General features: G+C 39.4%; 1 protein-coding gene across 1 annotated transcript; it reads left to right on the top strand.

Annotated features, from left to right (window-relative positions):
- Positions 1–6,058: 6,058 nt before the first annotated feature.
- On the top strand, positions 6,059–11,555 carry LOC124070254 (claudin-4-like). Its single transcript, XM_046409972.1, has 2 exons — positions 6,059–6,887; positions 10,856–11,555. Exons 1-2 carry the CDS (start codon positions 6,397–6,399, stop codon positions 11,505–11,507), a joined length of 1,143 nt encoding a protein of 380 aa, XP_046265928.1. The 5' UTR covers positions 6,059–6,396; the 3' UTR covers positions 11,508–11,555.
- The last annotated feature ends 5,987 nt before the right edge of the window (positions 11,556–17,542 follow it).

The raw sequence follows: 17,542 nt of genomic DNA on the forward strand, positions 1-17,542 counted from the left end.
ATTAACTGAACGCCCCAGCTGGTTATGAACAAATGGACAATTTTTTTTTTTTTTGTAAATTACATACACTTCAAAGCTGAAAAACTCTTCTTTTCCTCTCCTGTAATTCAACCCAGCGACTGCTCCGCACGTTCTGTTTGCTTGAGACTGTGCTCCTGAAAATTATTGATTTTCCACCTTTCTTGAAACTGTCTATCCTTCAGGTCAATCTTTTGTTGGGATTTAGAAGGTGACATTTTGTGGTAAAAGTAAATCATAGTTTAACTGCTCATATTGACAAGCATGACATTAAGAGAGTGACATTCTGAGTTTTAATGCTCTGGTCTCACTTATTGTAAAAAATGGAGGAGGAAACCTTACTGGGAAAATAAAAACATAATTTGCAGGCCAAATGTAACTTTTACCTCTAAACACGTTGGGAGCCTTATCTGCAACTGGGCCCCTTGTAATTTGACCCCTGACCCATCGCCTTTCTAGCTTTCATTAGTTTGGTACACACAAACTAATCTTGACATTTGCTCTCAGCAGATGGGAAGGTTAATAGCTAAAAAAAACAAAAAACTGTTAAGGTTTTGTGATGCGATAAAGTTGAGGCTGGAACTACGTGGAACTTAAACTATGTGTAAAACTGGAAAACCATCAACATGTTGAGATATCAGCAAGAACTACTAACAAGCACTTACTTCAACGTGTTCTCATCCCAGGCCACACGGCCTCTCACAGCACCTCTACAAATCAAATTGTTGACCAGATCATCTCCAGTCTTATTTTAAAGACGTCTCCAGTCCTTTTTTATTCGCAAAAAGTCGTAAAGCGTTTACGTGCTTTAGAGTAGCTGTTTTCAGCTTTACCACAAGCGTTCCTGATTCCGCAGTATTGTAAACTGGTGTACAGAGGGTGAAAAAGCTCACTCACACTTTGTCACATTTTAATAAAGAGACACACAACCAGCGAGGCATACTGTATGTCCTCACTCTGATAAAACGCAGGTTAATACTCCCACACGTGTGCTCTCATGAGACCAGAGAATTACATGGCATACAGGGGTGGTGTGCGCCTTTAGTCATTTGTTACCATAAGAAGTAGAACAGTAGCTCATTTTTCAAAAGAACAAACAGAATTTATCAGGAACAAAATAATCTGTGACAAATGAAGACACCATGTAAAATACTGGCTAAGGTCGGCTTTGAACTTCATTCAACATCATTTTCTGTGTGTGTTCTGTGAATCAGACTGAGAACTGATTGTAAGCGTGAGCACAGGAGCCCTTTTTGTTCAAAGAAGATCACAGAAGAGCAGCTCGTATTTGAAATATTATGTGGAACTGCTGTAGGCAGAGAGGGCAACAAAAAGGGGTCAATGTAAGTGCAAGCGCTATGATATACAACATATTTGACAGGTCTGGATTTTGTACAGTCTAAATGTTGTAACCCTGACATGAAAGAAAAATGCTGAACTCTGAAGTTCGGCCTCTCTGTCTGTTGTTCTCTGTTTTGTCCAAAGGGAGGCAGCAGCTTCTACTTTCTGTCATTTTACTGTGTGTGTGTGTGTGTGTGTGTGTGGGTGTGTGTGGCTAGTCACATATACTTACCATAACCTAGCTTCCTAGAAGAGTCACTCAGAGACATAGAGTTCGACTGTGACTGACAAGAAAGAGAAAATATTGTCAGTTTACTTTAATGTAGTTTTGTATGAACTAATCTATGTCCATAATGCAGCAATCGAATACACAATCTGGGTTTTGGTTGCTTTATTCTGGAGTTTTCTGTGCACAAAGAGAAAAAAGGCTGTCTGAATGATTGTGAAAGTGTGGCAGTCAACCAGTCAACCAGTCAACCAGTCAACCAGTGTTCAAACAGCTTTTAACTGCAGTTTTGAATGTGTCCATAAACGTCTAAGCAGTCATTAAATTCAAGGCTCTCCTGTCCTCTTTCAAAGGACTTATTACTCAGAACTGAGAGAAGATTCGCCACAGACCAGTGACCTAATAAACGCTGCCATTGGAAATCCCGTTTTTATTTGAGGCGCACAGTTTGAAATGAAGGCAGGTGATTGGTTAGGAGATAATTCAAAAACAGATTATGGTATATGAGTGTGACACTGACAAAAACAAAATATAAAATAATAAAATTTGCTGCGGTGAATCCTCCTCAATATAAAACTACACTGGTAACATGTTTATGAGATCTTGTCAGGCCAACAGTTTCTGTTAGATTATACTACTGATAATTCATCTTGATGCAGTTTTACAGGTTGCTATCTTTGATATGATAAAAGAAGAGTTGTTTTCATGTTAGTTTTTATGATAGTTTTGCACAAGTTTACTGTCAGCTGTGCCTGGCATGCAATCTCACCCATCTGGCAAACATTTTTAAACATGACAGAACATCTACAGATTTCCAAAATGTGTGCAATTAAAAAAATAAAGAACTGCAGAGACTGTGTTATCATCAGCATATTTTGTAAATTACAAATTTCACTGATACTTGAGCATGTTTTGACTGAAGTGTTTTACTGATTCTAACTGAATCTTACTGAATCTGAGACAAGAATGAGACGAGAATAAGGTCATTCAATGAGTTGGGTGAAATCAGATAATATGTCATCCATCTGAAATTTACGGAGTTTCCTGAGAGACAGATAGCTGATACTTTTTGCTGAAGTAATTGTTGCTAACTTGCTTTAAATCACATATCAAATTGTGTCATGGTTATTAGAATGTATTTAAGTTAAAACTTTTAAAGGTCCAGTGGTTTAAACTTGAAATTGAATCTTATCACCGTAATTAGGTTTTCATTATTGTATACTCATGTGAAACTCGAAAAGAAAGAAGAAAGAAATCATTATGTTTTTGTTGCCTTACAATGAGTCTTTTTATGCCTGCAGAGGGAGCAGGCCCAGAGCAGACAAACCAAACACTGCCTCCAAAGGGGAGGTGGTTGCCATAAAGGAGAGTGAAACGAGGGGTGTTCATTTGTTTGCAATCTGAAAACTAGATGCAGCTAAATTCTACACACAGGACCTTTAACATATAAACAACCCAATTCTGAATTTATGCTGAGTAAATAATGCAGTTAGCTTTTGTTCCCTACCTGTTTGACTAAGGGGAAGATGGTAGAAAGCACATATAAATCATTCCTCTGAACATTTAAAACACTGAAAGAAAAGATCTCAAGTTTTGAACAGATCCTAATATGTCATCATGCCTTTAATGTTTTTTTACAGCTCTTTTAGTGAGACTGTACTATTACTTCCTTTCTGAAAGTTATAACTGTCTTTCCTCCTGTATTTAGGTCAGATCAGGTTACTCGCGTGTTGGCAGGAGTTACAGACCAATGCGAGTATGCTATCTGAATTTCACTTGGCCATTACCCAAATAGATAACCCTGTTATTCATACAGTATGCTGAAGTACCATCTCTGCACGTCCAGTGGGATTTGATGATAGATCATTTGTGTGTTTTTCTGTGCAGCTGCAGAGGAGGGAGAGATCACACTCTCACGGATACACAAATGCACACAAGGAAACAACGGGGGAAATGGATAATCCTTCTGCTAACTGAAACTCATTTATCTACTTCTGTGAGAGATAGAGCCATCCAGTGAAACTCCCCTAGCTGCACAAATCTACTTTCGTGGAAAAATATCTGTAGAGTTGTTGCAGTATTTGTAAGCAAAGAGCTGTTTCAGTAACATGGGAATGGACTTCATGCTTAGGGTTAATCCAGACGGCCTGGGCTCTAAATATGTAGTTAAGGGGTATATTTTGCAACTCAGTATATAACCTGTTTTCGGCCTGAATAGCTTCCCACATATCCATTTTTTCATAAGTTCTTTGAACTCGGGTGTTGGTCTCATTGACTGCTGTATTCGAGGTTATAAAAATATAAATGTACCAATTAGAGCTTTGTAGGCGGGATTATTAACGGGAACAGCATTTTGAAAACAAAACAACAGAAAACAAGACGAGCATGTGACACAGCTCAATACAGCTGTACAGGCTGTTGTACATCACCACCCAGTACTACTGAAAATGACCAAGTCAACTCAAAACGATGTTAGAAGAAATTTCTGCAGATTTGTAGCAAAGGCCAGTTATGAAGCAGGTTTCACAGTGCTGAGATACCAAACAAGCATGGCTAAAGCTAGGCTGCTGCTGTTAAAGTTTCAATACGTAGAATCAAAAACAAACAATATAAATAAATACAACTGAGAATGAAAATAATTCAGAGTTGAACAGTTTTGGCTCTCATTTGCAAATTTGCATGAATTGTGTATTATTACACACTTAGCAACTAACATATAGTGAACTATTTAGCAGCTAACAAGTCAGATGTTTCACCTAAAGAAACCCAAAAAGACCTAAAAGAAGAAAATATAAAATATATATCACGTGGTGAGGAAACAAACTCCAGCTCCAAATAAAGGCTAATTTTGTTGTAATAATAATAGATAAAAATTAAATAATATGTCAGAGCTGTGTATTTGTCACTTGTGTACAAGATACATCTTACAGGAGGACATTAAGACTGTCAAACAGAAACTCAAAACAAATTTCTCTTCCTTAAGCGCGTAAACAAAGAATTCGATAGTACTGACCGTCAGATATGATTTGAATTATTGGTGTATCGCTTGTTTCCTTCCTTAATACCAATATAATCTCAATGAATTGCTTTTTATCAGACTTTATCTTATCGTGGTTACTGGGTTGACCATTCTTTTGCAGATATGGTTGACTAATATTGAAGTGTGATAATACATACACGCATACAAGATAAAACTGTGTCACGGTGTGATAGCAGCACTGTACAAATCAGTGTAGAGATACAGTACATGATCCACACTGAGAAAGACATCTGGACCTGGTTTAAGCGCGAAACCAGAATCCATGTCGCCATTATCTCATTTTCAAGGGTGCTAAAAAACCTGAGAGGAGCCAGGGGACTAAACAGTATCGTAGCCTACCTCTCTCACATTTACATTTCTGCATGGCTCTTCTCACATCTTGGTCCACAGTCTTGTTATTTGTTAGTTTCATGCATGTTATTTCTCTAGCTACTGGTTGATCAAAAACAGCATCAGGTTAAAATGCTTTAAAGAGAAATCTGATAGTACTGTACTGTACTGTCTGTGTTTTCCAAAATAAACTAGACACACTGTTGCACTAGGTGACATGTTCCTCCATTATTAGAAACATGGGCTCTCTCATTCGCTCATTCTCTCATCTTGAGTGAATCCCGCCAAACTTGTCTTAATCCACAGCTGGAAATAACACCAGACATATGCACGTTTTACTGCGGTTGCTATCGTATCTACGCGTTTTAGGAAATTACTGAACTTTGTTTTAAAAAATAAAGTTGGTTTTTGGACATTTCATTCGTCTCAAGTTTCAGTTTAGCTTTTGAACACACTTTTTCAAAGCTGAAACGAGTGCAGACACCGTAGAGACATAGCTATAAAACATATTCTTAGCATTTCTAGTTTGTCATTAACTCAAATTGTGTTTTATGATTACTGACTGTTTGACCGAGCGCAGATGGTACAAGTTTCGGCTATAAAAACTGTCATCTCATTGTCGAGACTATAAAACATGACACATCACAACAAAACTGAAAAATGATGAGAACAGAACAGAAACTATCCAACGAAAAACATCAGCTCAAATTAATATTTACTGAAGTACATTTTTTCTATACCTCTATCTCTTTTAAACACAATCCCACTCTATGCAAACAAACACACACACACGCACACTGGATTCAAACACACAAATATTAGAATACATGTTTGTATATCCATTACAGTCTCATGTGGTCACCTATCAACCACATAACAAGCTTTGCCTTGGTCACTCATTACCTCCTGACAGCAATAAAGCAAACACACCCAGTGCTACCATGAGCAAAAGGGTAAACCATAAAAATGCTCAAAGCGCACCAACACACCCGGGTGGTAAATGAGGCCAATGCCTAGGACTCACCTGATTGGCTTGATTTAGCTAGTGATGTCATCTCTTAGGAGTGCCTGACCGCTTGGCAATAAAATGGATAAGGGTCATCCGCTCCTTACAAGCAGCAGAACACAAGGTAACAACATCTGTGCGGACACGTAGACGAAGCAAAGAGCAGAGGAAGCCAACTGGGTCAAATCAAAGCCTCTGGATTGAGCAGCAGGTGCAGTGGCAACAGTTTGCAGAGGAGGCACACCTGGTGGAAACAAAGACCAACAAAGAGGTGCAAATATCAAGAAGGCCGTCAGGTATTTGCCAAAATTTGCCAATAAAAGCAGGAAAGGGAAGTAAGGAAAACCCAGAGAAAGACAGATTCAGTAAAGAGGAACCAAGAGGACAAGTAAAGGAACTTTTGATCTAAAGAGGGGGACCCTGTCTGGGTGCACGATGGTGTCTTTCGGACTTGAACTGACTGGCGTCACTCTGTCAGTGCTCGGCTGGGTGCTGAGTGTGATCAGCTGTGCACTGCCAATGTGGAGGGTCTCCGCCTTCATTGGCGCCAACATTGTCACAGCTCAGGTGTACTGGGAGGGCCTGTGGATGAGCTGTGTGTTCCAGAGCACGGGCCAGATGCAGTGTAAGGTCTACAATTCCATGCTGGCTTTACCTCAGGACCTGCAGGCCGCCAGGGCACTCACCGTTGTTGCCCTCATCGTGGGGTTAGTGGCTCTTCTCATCGCTGTGATGGGAGCAAAGTGCACCAACTGCATCGAAGAGGACGGAACTAAAGCCAGGGTGATGGCTTTTTCTGGTGGGACATTCATCACATCTGCTGTGGCACAGGTGGTGCCAGTTTCCTGGTCAGCACACATGATTGTAGTCGAGTTTTACAGTCCAATCATCCCCACTGGTCAGAAGATGGAGATTGGGGCTGCTCTGTATCTGGGCTGGGCTGCTGCAGCCCTGCTACTGCTTGGGGGTTCCATCCTCTGCTGCAGCTGCCCTCCAAAGGAAGAGAAACCGAAGTACAACCTTAACTCCCAGAGTCGTATAGCATACTCAGCTGCACCGAGGTCGATGGCTCAAAGCTCCTACAACAGGAGGGACTATGTGTGAGGGTAGAGCAGAGAGAACAGGAAGAATTTTTTTTTTTTTATCATTTCACGCATATCCTGCACATTTATACATTTTCATGAAAGCTGTATAGAAATGTACATAAATAATAAACATACTGGTTTAACTGTATCCAATTGTTCACTAGAAAATGGCAGAAGAGCCTAACCAGATGTTTGGGGGTTGTTTGGCTATTTAGGACCATAAATATGTGTAAATATGAAGTTTTATGATACTTGGGAAAAACTGATTTGCAAGTTCTATACAAATGCTTGATGGTCCTGTTTACAATTACCACTGGTCCAACACAAGTGGGGGATAAGATTAAATTTAAGTTGTGACCGTCTATGGTAAAAGAAGTTCTAAAATTTGGTTTGTGCAGTCAGTTTATTACGAAGACTTTATCTGATTATATTTATTACTTGTGCTTATAAAATTTACAGTGTGAATATTCCTCATTGCGGTTCTTCATTGTGCTACCGCTATTATACTGCCAACTAGTGTAAAGCAAATAGAGGAACTGTCGTGACTGTTTTGAGTGAGTCTTAAATGGCCTTTTTTTTTGTCGGGGGGAGGTAATATTGTCTCTTGCTTTTATTACAAAAACAGACACAGGCAGATGTGAAATGTTCAACATACAGCCGAGCAAAATGGAGCTCACTATGAGCTCCAAAGCAAGGTCAACATGGCGGAGTGGACCGCAAAAAGAATAAGGGAACTCTACAGTTTACTTAGTACATGGAGTGAGTGATATTTTCATGATTTGTTTTCATCTCGATCACATTTTACGCATTAAGTCTCTGCATTTAGACATTTTCTGGAAGGGTTGATGCTTTTATATAACATGTCTTTTGGAGTATTAACATTGAATATGTTTGCCAAGAAATGAGAAAGAAGTTGGGAATTAAATTATTAAAATGCTTGCCATCAATTTAATGAATGTAAATGTTTTGTTTTTAGATCTACTGAAATAATACATAATAATAGTACAACGTTAATTAATAAAGATTTTCACTATGAAACATTATGTGGTCCTAATTCATCCTGGTTAGACTTAACAGCGATCAAGATGATCATTAAATGTTTTAATATATGGCATGAGAGAAAAGGTTAATAAGATAAAACAGAGCTAAAGGTTATAATTTGGTACTGATGATGAGACAACAATCAGTGAGTTTAAGACAACACGAGCACAATGTTCAACTTCATCTGTATCTGTTTGGTACAGCGTGTAAGAAGCTGTCAATCCTGTTTTAGACTTACAATGTCTTTCCTACACGTCAGAACTGCATGCGACACATGATTTTGAATCATACTGTGTTGTGCAATAATCGAAATCGAAGAGAAGTCCGTCCTATTTGGTGACTGAACCACAGATACCAACTTTGTCCTGTTTTGAATAGTCAAATTATCCCTCTGTGTTCCAGCAGGTGTTTTCAGATACAGAAGAGCAGCCTGCTGATTGTACATCAGGAACATTAACACATATGACTCACTTCTGCCTGAGCTGAACAACACTGAACAAAAATTTCTCAGCATGCAGGAAGTAGATTTAAGGTTTCGATTTAAGATTTTTAAACTCCTCTGTGAACATATGGATCCCTACCAAATAGTAAAGAAGAGGTATTTTTATTCAAGTAATGGTATTCTTGAATAGGTATTTTACTTTACTAAATGTAGCAATACTGCAGTGTAGAAATACTCTATTACAAGTAACAGTCCTGCATTTAAATATTAAATGCATAAAATACACTTAAAGTCCCTAAAATACTCCTTACACACAAAGACCCATGTCAGCACACAGTTTTATTGTTGTATTATAATTACTGATGCATGAACATTCATATCACTTCAATGATGCAGCCAGTATGAGTGGGGCTGATTTTTTACTTTACTGTATATACTGATGTGAATTTACCTCCCACTCTACTTTAATTTTGATTTATAAAACACATCTAAATGTATTAGTTAATTATATGTTATATCATTAATCTGATTCTGCAGAGTAACTAGTAACAAAAGAAAAATATTTCTTTATGAAATACAGTGTAGTGAAATTATAAAGTAGCCAAAATTTTACATAAAGCATCTCTAATATACACTATACGCTACAATTTAAAAACATACAACAATGATAGCTTGATTTCCACTAATGTTTTAACAATTGTTTTGGTAACACAGGTAGCTGGCCAACCCAGGTGTGCTGATACAGGTAACCCACAGCTCACAGCTGTTACATTGTTTTTGATGCATCATCTGAAGTTGATACATAAACACAAGATACTGACTGATGAAGATGCTCTTGATGGAACGACAAACAGAGCCCCCCTGTTGTTCAGCCCTCGGGTTTGTTTACGCCTGTTGTTTGTTTTTACATTCAAGGATTCAAGGATTCAAGGAGCTTTTTTGTCATTTCACACATGTAGAAACATGAGGTGGAACGAAATTAGTTTCCCTAGTCCCGGTATAAGCCCAATAACCAAACGTAGCTACTATAAATATAAAATAGCACTATATAAATATAAATACCTTTGTGAGAGCTATTTTGGGCTCCACACCCATAATGTGAGGATATTTTGTCTGGATCAGGTTCAAACCTCTACGTGATGAGAAGTTGTAGCCCACTGATATATGGATTTGTCTTTGAGATTTAGGAGCTAAGTTTCCAAAACATTTTAATATGTTTCCCTGAACAAAATAATTTTCTGAACATAAAATGTTTTATTCTCTGACTCGACAAATCCTCAACGAGGGTCTTTATAAAAGTGCACAACAGTAATTTATTTATTTCTTTTTTTAAGTCCACTTTTATCCTCACACTTGAGCAGATGTGTGTCTCTGGAATCTGTTTGGTCAGAGAGGTTAACCGATACTGAGAAGATCATGATGTGTGTATGCTAAAGGTGTCTGAGAATCAGCCTATTATGTTTTCCCTCCGCTCATATTTACTCTGGGTGCAGTTATTCCGGTTTCCAGCCGAGCTTCGGGATTGTTTCCCTATCATCAAATCCTGACTGTTTAAGAAACTCACACGACTGGAACCAGGAAGTAACAAAGACAAATAGTATCAGAGGGACAGTCTCCCTGTGGCCTGAGTGTGTGTTTACACCAAGGTGTATGTGTGTGTGTGTTTCTATGCTTACACACAACAAGCTTTTGAAGTAGCCAAAGGCAGGAGCTGCATCTCTGTTCTCCATTACTGCGTGTGTGCAAGTCAGTCAACATTTATGTTTAAGGACAGAATTTCCACTTCCTTCTCCATTAAAGTGATTGGTGATTCATCTGGTCAGATGTCATTTAATGGACTTGTTTACTTTATTTTACACCACCTCTTGGATTTACTCATCATAATTAAACCACCTACATCAGGTAGGACTGCAGTTCCTGGGAGAAAACTGGTGAAGTGCTTTAAAGTCTGCTATCTTATCCAGTGACCAACCCCCACCGACGACACACACAAACACACACACACACACACACCCTGCCTCCATCACATCCCTCTTCACTCGCCCTGCCTCCAGCTTCCCTCCTCCACTGTGCACAGGTGCTGTTTCGAAGACGGCCTCCTGCTGACATCATAACCAGGGGACTCCCCCTCCCTCGCCTGCGGTATAAAGGATCTCTTGTTTCCGTGGCAGCATCTCTTTGCTGCTTCACACCCTCTTACAGGTGCTCACACTTTTCAAAGGACACAAGAACAACGCAAGAGGAGATTTTATCGCGATCTGAAAGGGCTTTGTTCGTCGGAACATCTGCAGATTCACTATTTTAAACTCCTCACACAAAGAGCCAGCATGTCAATGGGTATGGAGATTGTGGGCATTGCCCTTGGTGTCCTTGGATTTATTATTGCCATAGTGACATGTGCCCTGCCAATGTGGAAGGTGACGGCCTTCATCGGAGCCAACATCATCACAGCTCAGACCATCTGGGAAGGTTTGTGGATGAACTGTGTCATCCAGAGCACGGGTCAGATGCAGTGCAAGGTCTATGACTCATTGCTGGCTTTGCCTCAGGAGTTGCAGGCCTCCAGAGCAATGATGATCATTGCCATCATCCTCGGGGTGCTGGGAGTCATGATCTCCATCGTAGGTGCCAAGTGCACCAACTGCATAGAAGATGAGCCTTCCAAAGCCAAAGTGATGATCATCGTTGGAATCTTTTTCATCCTCGCAGGCCTTTTGGTCCTCATCCCCGTCTCCTGGACCGCCAGCGTAGTCATCCGGGATTTCTACAACCCTATCCTGACCAACGCTCAGAGGAGGGAACTGGGGGCATCCCTTTACATTGGATGGGCAGCAGCCGCCTTGCTCCTAATTGGTGGGGCCATACTATGCAGCAGCTGCCCGCCAAAAGAGAAGCAGTACAAGCCGCCCCGGATGGCGTACTCCGCCCCGCGCAGCACCAGTGCAGGTGGAGGTTATGACAGGAAAGACTATGTTTGATTGGATAAGGTTTTGGTGGGATAAAATGAAAATGTCTGTTGCACATAAGTGTTTTTTCTGTGTCTGTGTTGTGTTTTTTGCCATTTGAAACCACAGGGTGAACCTCATGAAAAGACTCCGATATGAAGATGAGTGTACAAATATTGATCTTTCTGCTATGCTTTGCCTAAGATCTTCACTTCACTAGCAAGTTTAACTCCTTCGCTCTGCAATAATCCGGCAGGTGTGTCTTCTTTAAGAGACTCTTGTTTTTAGTATGTGAACAGCGTGTTTTCTGCTAAAACATAACTTTAATCTTTTGAAATGTCTGAGTACATATTGTATTTATAGTGAAATTTCTGTGGCATTATGTGAATTTAATTACACTTGCTTCTTGTGTGTGTGCGTGTGTGTGTGTGTGTGTGTGTGTGTGTGCGCATGTGTGTCACTCTCTATCATTAGCTGTCGGTCGGCTGGTGTTGAGTTTCAGTTAAAACTCTGTGTGTCACTTCACTGACAATAACGAGGAAAAGCCAGATCTCATTTTACAGGGATTTGGTTGTGTGATTGTTCAGTGTGTGCGTGTGCATGTGTTTTGCATGCACTATTTGCTTATGAGAGTTTCTGCTGAGACTGAAACTAAAGATGGATCCATGATATGGCCCCAGGTCACAACTTTATCTTCTGCCACGCAGTTTCTCTCTTTGAGGACATTGAAGAGACTGTTTCAGTCAGACATAGATGTGTCAGTTTATTTTACATTTCTGTAATAAAAATGTATTTGTAATGTATTTTGACTCCACATATCTCATTGTGTGTCTTTGTTTCAAATAGATTTGTATTGTGTCTTAGTTTCAAACATTTTTGTATCTTTTATATCAGAAACAGCAGTCTGTATGTCAAGTAAAGAGCCAAAACATCTCTTTAGTGTGTGTGTATGTGTCTGTGTGATACCCTGAGGGAACTGCAGCTGTTGTAGGATGTTTGTTTTCAGGCCGACAGGATGTGTTTTCTGGGCTGAAACGAAACATTTTTAGTTTAACACAATGTCTTACTTTGGTGTGATTTTGAAAACCCTATTAAAAGAGCTGATTTATATAATAAAATGCTTTGTTAAATGTTTTATAGTCGTGCAAATATCTTGAAGATTTTAATAAAAGTCATGTTAGGAATAATGTGTTGTTGCTGTTTTTTTATTATTGCCTCTTTTCTCAAAAAAAGATATTTAGCCCTTTTTTTTCTAAAAATTGAGGGGGGACATGACAAAGGCAAGATTCAGTCCAAACCAGTTAAAAAGCTGAAAGCTGGGTTGGGCTGTGGGAGTTGGGTTTCTGTGTTTAGCCAGCCGCACAGTTGTTGAAGTCTTCTGTCAATTCAGCCAGAGCTGAATAATGCTTAGGTGTGGCAGGTGCAGATGGCTTTTTTAGGCTGCCACATACATGTCAAAGATGAAGAAATCTTTTGCCTGTTGGCTATAGAGAAAGAAAAGAGAGAACAGGAACATGCATAAAATCATTACTGCAGCTCCAGTGACTTTTCAGGAAAAGGTTGAACAGAAGGACAAAAGAGAAGTCTGGTAAATGTCAACACTTCATTTACTTAGCAAAAACTTTAAAGGTCCAGTTTGTAGGATTTAGGAGGATCTATTGGCAGAAACGAAGTATGGGACCAGTGTAAAGACGATTTGAGATGATATACCAAATTCCAGACTGGACTGATGTACCGAACTTTACTAATTTTAACTGAATTTGTCTTCTTCTAAAGTTTAACATTAAAACAATAAATAATATAATACGTCAGTCCAGTGCAACCTCATTTCAAATGTGTATGGGAACCTTTATTTCAAAATGAAAATAATAACCAAATATTGCAAATTATCCACATTAAGAACTAAAGCGTTACTTAATCTTGTGTCAGTTAAAGATATAACATACTGGGGAAACAGATAAGACTGATCAATATTATCCTCAAAATGCAGGGTCAGCAGATGTTGGAGAATCGCATGAGGGTTTTAAACCATTGAGTCACAATATTTTACAGCTTTATCTGTAGAAAATGGAACCAAAGGTGCGTTATCAGCCTTGAAACTCTCCTGCTTTCACCTCCGCTGCTCATTGAACAGATCTGTCCCTCCAGGTTTTACCAGTCAATCACCACACACACACACATCCTGCCACACCCTTGTAATCTCACAGCATGATTTCGGTGGGTCAGTGGGTGGAATCTGATCAATGGAAAAATGTCCACAACAAATATTCTAAAGAGTAATTTTGTGAGAATATGATGCAAAGAAATTAATCTAATTTCTGTGCAGGTGTGGTAATTAGAAATAGTCAGTATTTATTGTGTGGCGGCGTAAAGTATGAGCGCTAACAGATATGCTTCAGTGTTCACCAACAAGTTAAGGCTGAATTCACATTTCACATTGCCTGCATGCTCGTGTTTGCGCACAATACAAACAAAACAGAGACCCACCTTGTAAAAACATTGCTTCATAGTGCTACTAGTGGTTAAAAAGTCCACGGGGTGCCTTTAATGTGCTCTAGCATCCATCTATCCATTTCCAGAGGGCCTGGAGCCTATCCCAGCTAACTACAGGCGAGAGGCGGGGTACACTGGTTGCCAGCCAATCACAGGGCTGACACACAAAGACAGACAACCACACACTCACACCTAGGGGTAACATAGAGTAGTCAATTAACCTAATGTGCATGTCTTTGGGATTGTGGGAGGAAGCCGGAGAACCTGGAGAAAACCCACACAGGCACAGGGAGAACATGCACACTCCACATAGAAGGGCCCAGACCGGGATTCGAACCTGGAACCCTCTTGCTATGAGGTGACAGTGCTAACCACTGCACCACCGTGCTGCCCTGTGCTCTAGCAGACATTCAAAACTCAAAATACAAAGAAAGAAGAAAAAACAAACCATCATTTTCACCTCAGTGTTGGAGTTTCTCAGTATGAAGTGAATCAGTGCACAGCAGACTGAACTGAATAAAGGCCCCTGATCTGTCCTGCGGCTCCACCAAGGTCACTGACCGCACATTTGAAGACAGCAAATCTTTCCTGCAAGAACACGTGAAGTTGACAGGTAGCAGATTTTTCACAAACAAGACGATGACCAAACAGCAAAGTCCAACAGGTACCTGACAAAGTATTAGCTCAGGTTATCACTGCTTTTCTAACCTCATTCACTGATGTGCTGCAAAGTTGTGTAAACCAGATAACAACTATCTGTTGCAAACACCCCAGCGTGTGTCAATAAACATGATGCATTTTAGACAAATCTTCTATTTTAACATAAATTACAAGAAACTCTGTGAATATCTGATCAATCCCAGCACCAGAGCCAAAAACATAAGCGATACACATAAGCGACATATAAAGATAAATGAGGTTTCAGCAAGATGATCCCAGATGCTCACAGAGAAGACAGCAGTATACAGTGTGAGGTGATATCTGTCAGGATGTGGTTGTTGTGTGCTGACACCTGATTTCTGACTCTGTTTTCGTTGTAATGAGTACATTCCTGTCCTCTCACATGTGCATTTGATAATTCCTCAGCTCTTATCGGGGAGCTTCATGCTACATTTTATGACTTAATGAGTCGTCAAACTATTTAAATGTGTAAATACAGATAAACTGAAGCTGTTGTGAAAGACCAAAATAGCGACTAATTGGACAGAAATATTTTGGTATCAGCATTTGTGTCACAGAAAATAAATATATACTCGGTTTTGATACCAGGATGCTGACAACAAATCCTGCCTGAGAAAAAGTTTTCCAGGGAAGTACTGGACTTTTCTTGACAATATACTGATTTTTTTAATACTATTTAAAAATACAGAGAATATGACAATGGAAAAGCATAATATACAACCAAACAGTTAGGGCAAAACTCATGTTATGAGTGATATTATATGTGAAGATTGTGAACCATATTCTACACATGTAGAGTCTGGCCTTTTAAGACCCAACAAATAAAATCCCTTTAAATAAAAATTTATAAGGTGGTCAAAGGTTCATAAATGTGACACTGGAGCTGTCATAGTGTACCAATGAAAGTAGAAGTATCAGTGAAGCAAAAGTTCAGGCTTGTTCTCCTGTAAATCAACAGACATTTGATTCACGTGACACCATGAGAGGTCGTTCTGCATGAAATTAGTTGTGGGCTGACATGTTTAGAGTAAACGCTCATGTCGATTGTCAGCTTCTACAGCAGGCTTTCTCAATTACTATTTTAGATTTGGAAAAAAAAGTGAAAATGACATTTACGTTTCATTTCATTAAATGATATGTCTCATCATTCATTTTCTTCGAGTTAAACAAAAACTAGATAAACGAGCTTTTGTTAACTCCCTGGACACTCAGCAAGCACAGCACTCAGGGAGGCAAGATCTGTGTCTATGCTGATAATGATTCAGTTCCATATTCAGTTCAACATTTTCTTTGTTTTGTCTCATTTGACCCATCTTTACCGAATCTCCGATTATTATTTTTTCATTAGGGATGATTTTGTGTAAACAAGTTACCCTTCTTCCTCCCTGGCACGTATCTATGTAGATTTAAATGGCTGAATTAAATAAATATGTTAAATGCATTAGCTGTATTAATTATGTGGATAAACTCTAAATCTGCTACCGTGATGTGATTTTCCAAAGACAATGTCCCTTTCAACAGTTAATTCAAAAATTAACTGGAATAATGGCGGTATTTTAAACTTGAATTTCTGCACATGAAAAGGTGACAATTGAAGAACATTGTTAGAGAAAAAAATCAGTTAACGTCAGAAAGGTGATAGTGATACTTGTGTAACAGAATAACAACAAAAAAAAACTGCACACTCGCCTGCCACTTCCCTTGGCTCAGTGCGGTCTGTACGGCGTCCTCCCACAGGCCTCTGTCTCATGCCATCACTATGGCGACAGCTCACAGCGTGCTTTGTCCCCGTAGACATGTCTCCCATAGCAATGAATGTTTGGAGACACAGCAAGGAAGCCCAGCGTTTCCAAGCCCATAAAGCGATGGTTTATTTCTACGTTCCCGTGTATGACAGGAACCACAAACACGAGGATGAAAAATCAGCTGCACTGATCGCACATCAAACCTGAGCCACATAGAAAGAGGGAGGTCAAACAGGTCGACAAACAGTTTACAGCCCTGACATGTACCGTGTGAGATGAAGAGCACTTGTACACAATAAATTTCCTTTTATCCTAATACCTTACTGAGCTCCTTTGGGACTACTGTGCCTCTAAGACTCAAGGGTGCCTCAGTATTTATTAAAATACATACTGAGTTATATGTATGTTAGGTCGGTAAAGTTTAGAACTGATAACAAACAATTACAATTCATGCATGAAAACAACAATAATTGAGGTACAAATCAAACCACTCTGTTTGACAAAAGCACTGAAGCGCCCGTGACATAATAAAGACAGAAAAGTAAGCTACTAAAACGTATCACACATCAGTAAACTCCACATTCATGCAGTGGAAAACTGTATAAAATAGAGCAGTAGTCTCCAACAAAACTCATGCTGTTTTAGCTTTCTCTGAGGTGACAGAGAGGCTGAAGTAGGAGACGTCCTCATATCAAAACAGTCATGGCATTAAGGTGTCTTTTACAAATGTCTCTATAAGACACTTAGGCAACTCTATGCCGTACAGCAAGAAATTCACTTTGTTGGGGTAGAGAATGAAATGTCGAGGAGAAAATTCTTTGTCGGAGAACTTCTAAGAAAATTAGTTCACATTGTGACGCTGTGGCGACACCTAGCGGCTCAACAAAGCAACGTGTGCATTTTGTACTTCTGGTAGCTACTTTTACTTATACTTTATTGTCCAAATACAAAGTACGTGCTCTCACGGCAGAAACAGAGAGCATTCCACGTGGTCACATGAAGTCAAGAAAAGTAAACACGAGTGTCGTTATCAGCGAATAAACAAACTTTTGACAGTCAATGTCAGTGTGCACCTTTATATTGCAGCCAGTCCTGTAGGGTCAAACAAAATATTCATACGAAATTAAAGTAGAAATAAACTTCTGCTTA

The sequence above is a fragment of the Scatophagus argus genome, chromosome 14, assembly GCF_020382885.2.
Source record: "Scatophagus argus isolate fScaArg1 chromosome 14, fScaArg1.pri, whole genome shotgun sequence".
In the NCBI taxonomy this organism is placed as follows: Eukaryota; Metazoa; Chordata; class Actinopteri; family Scatophagidae; genus Scatophagus; species Scatophagus argus.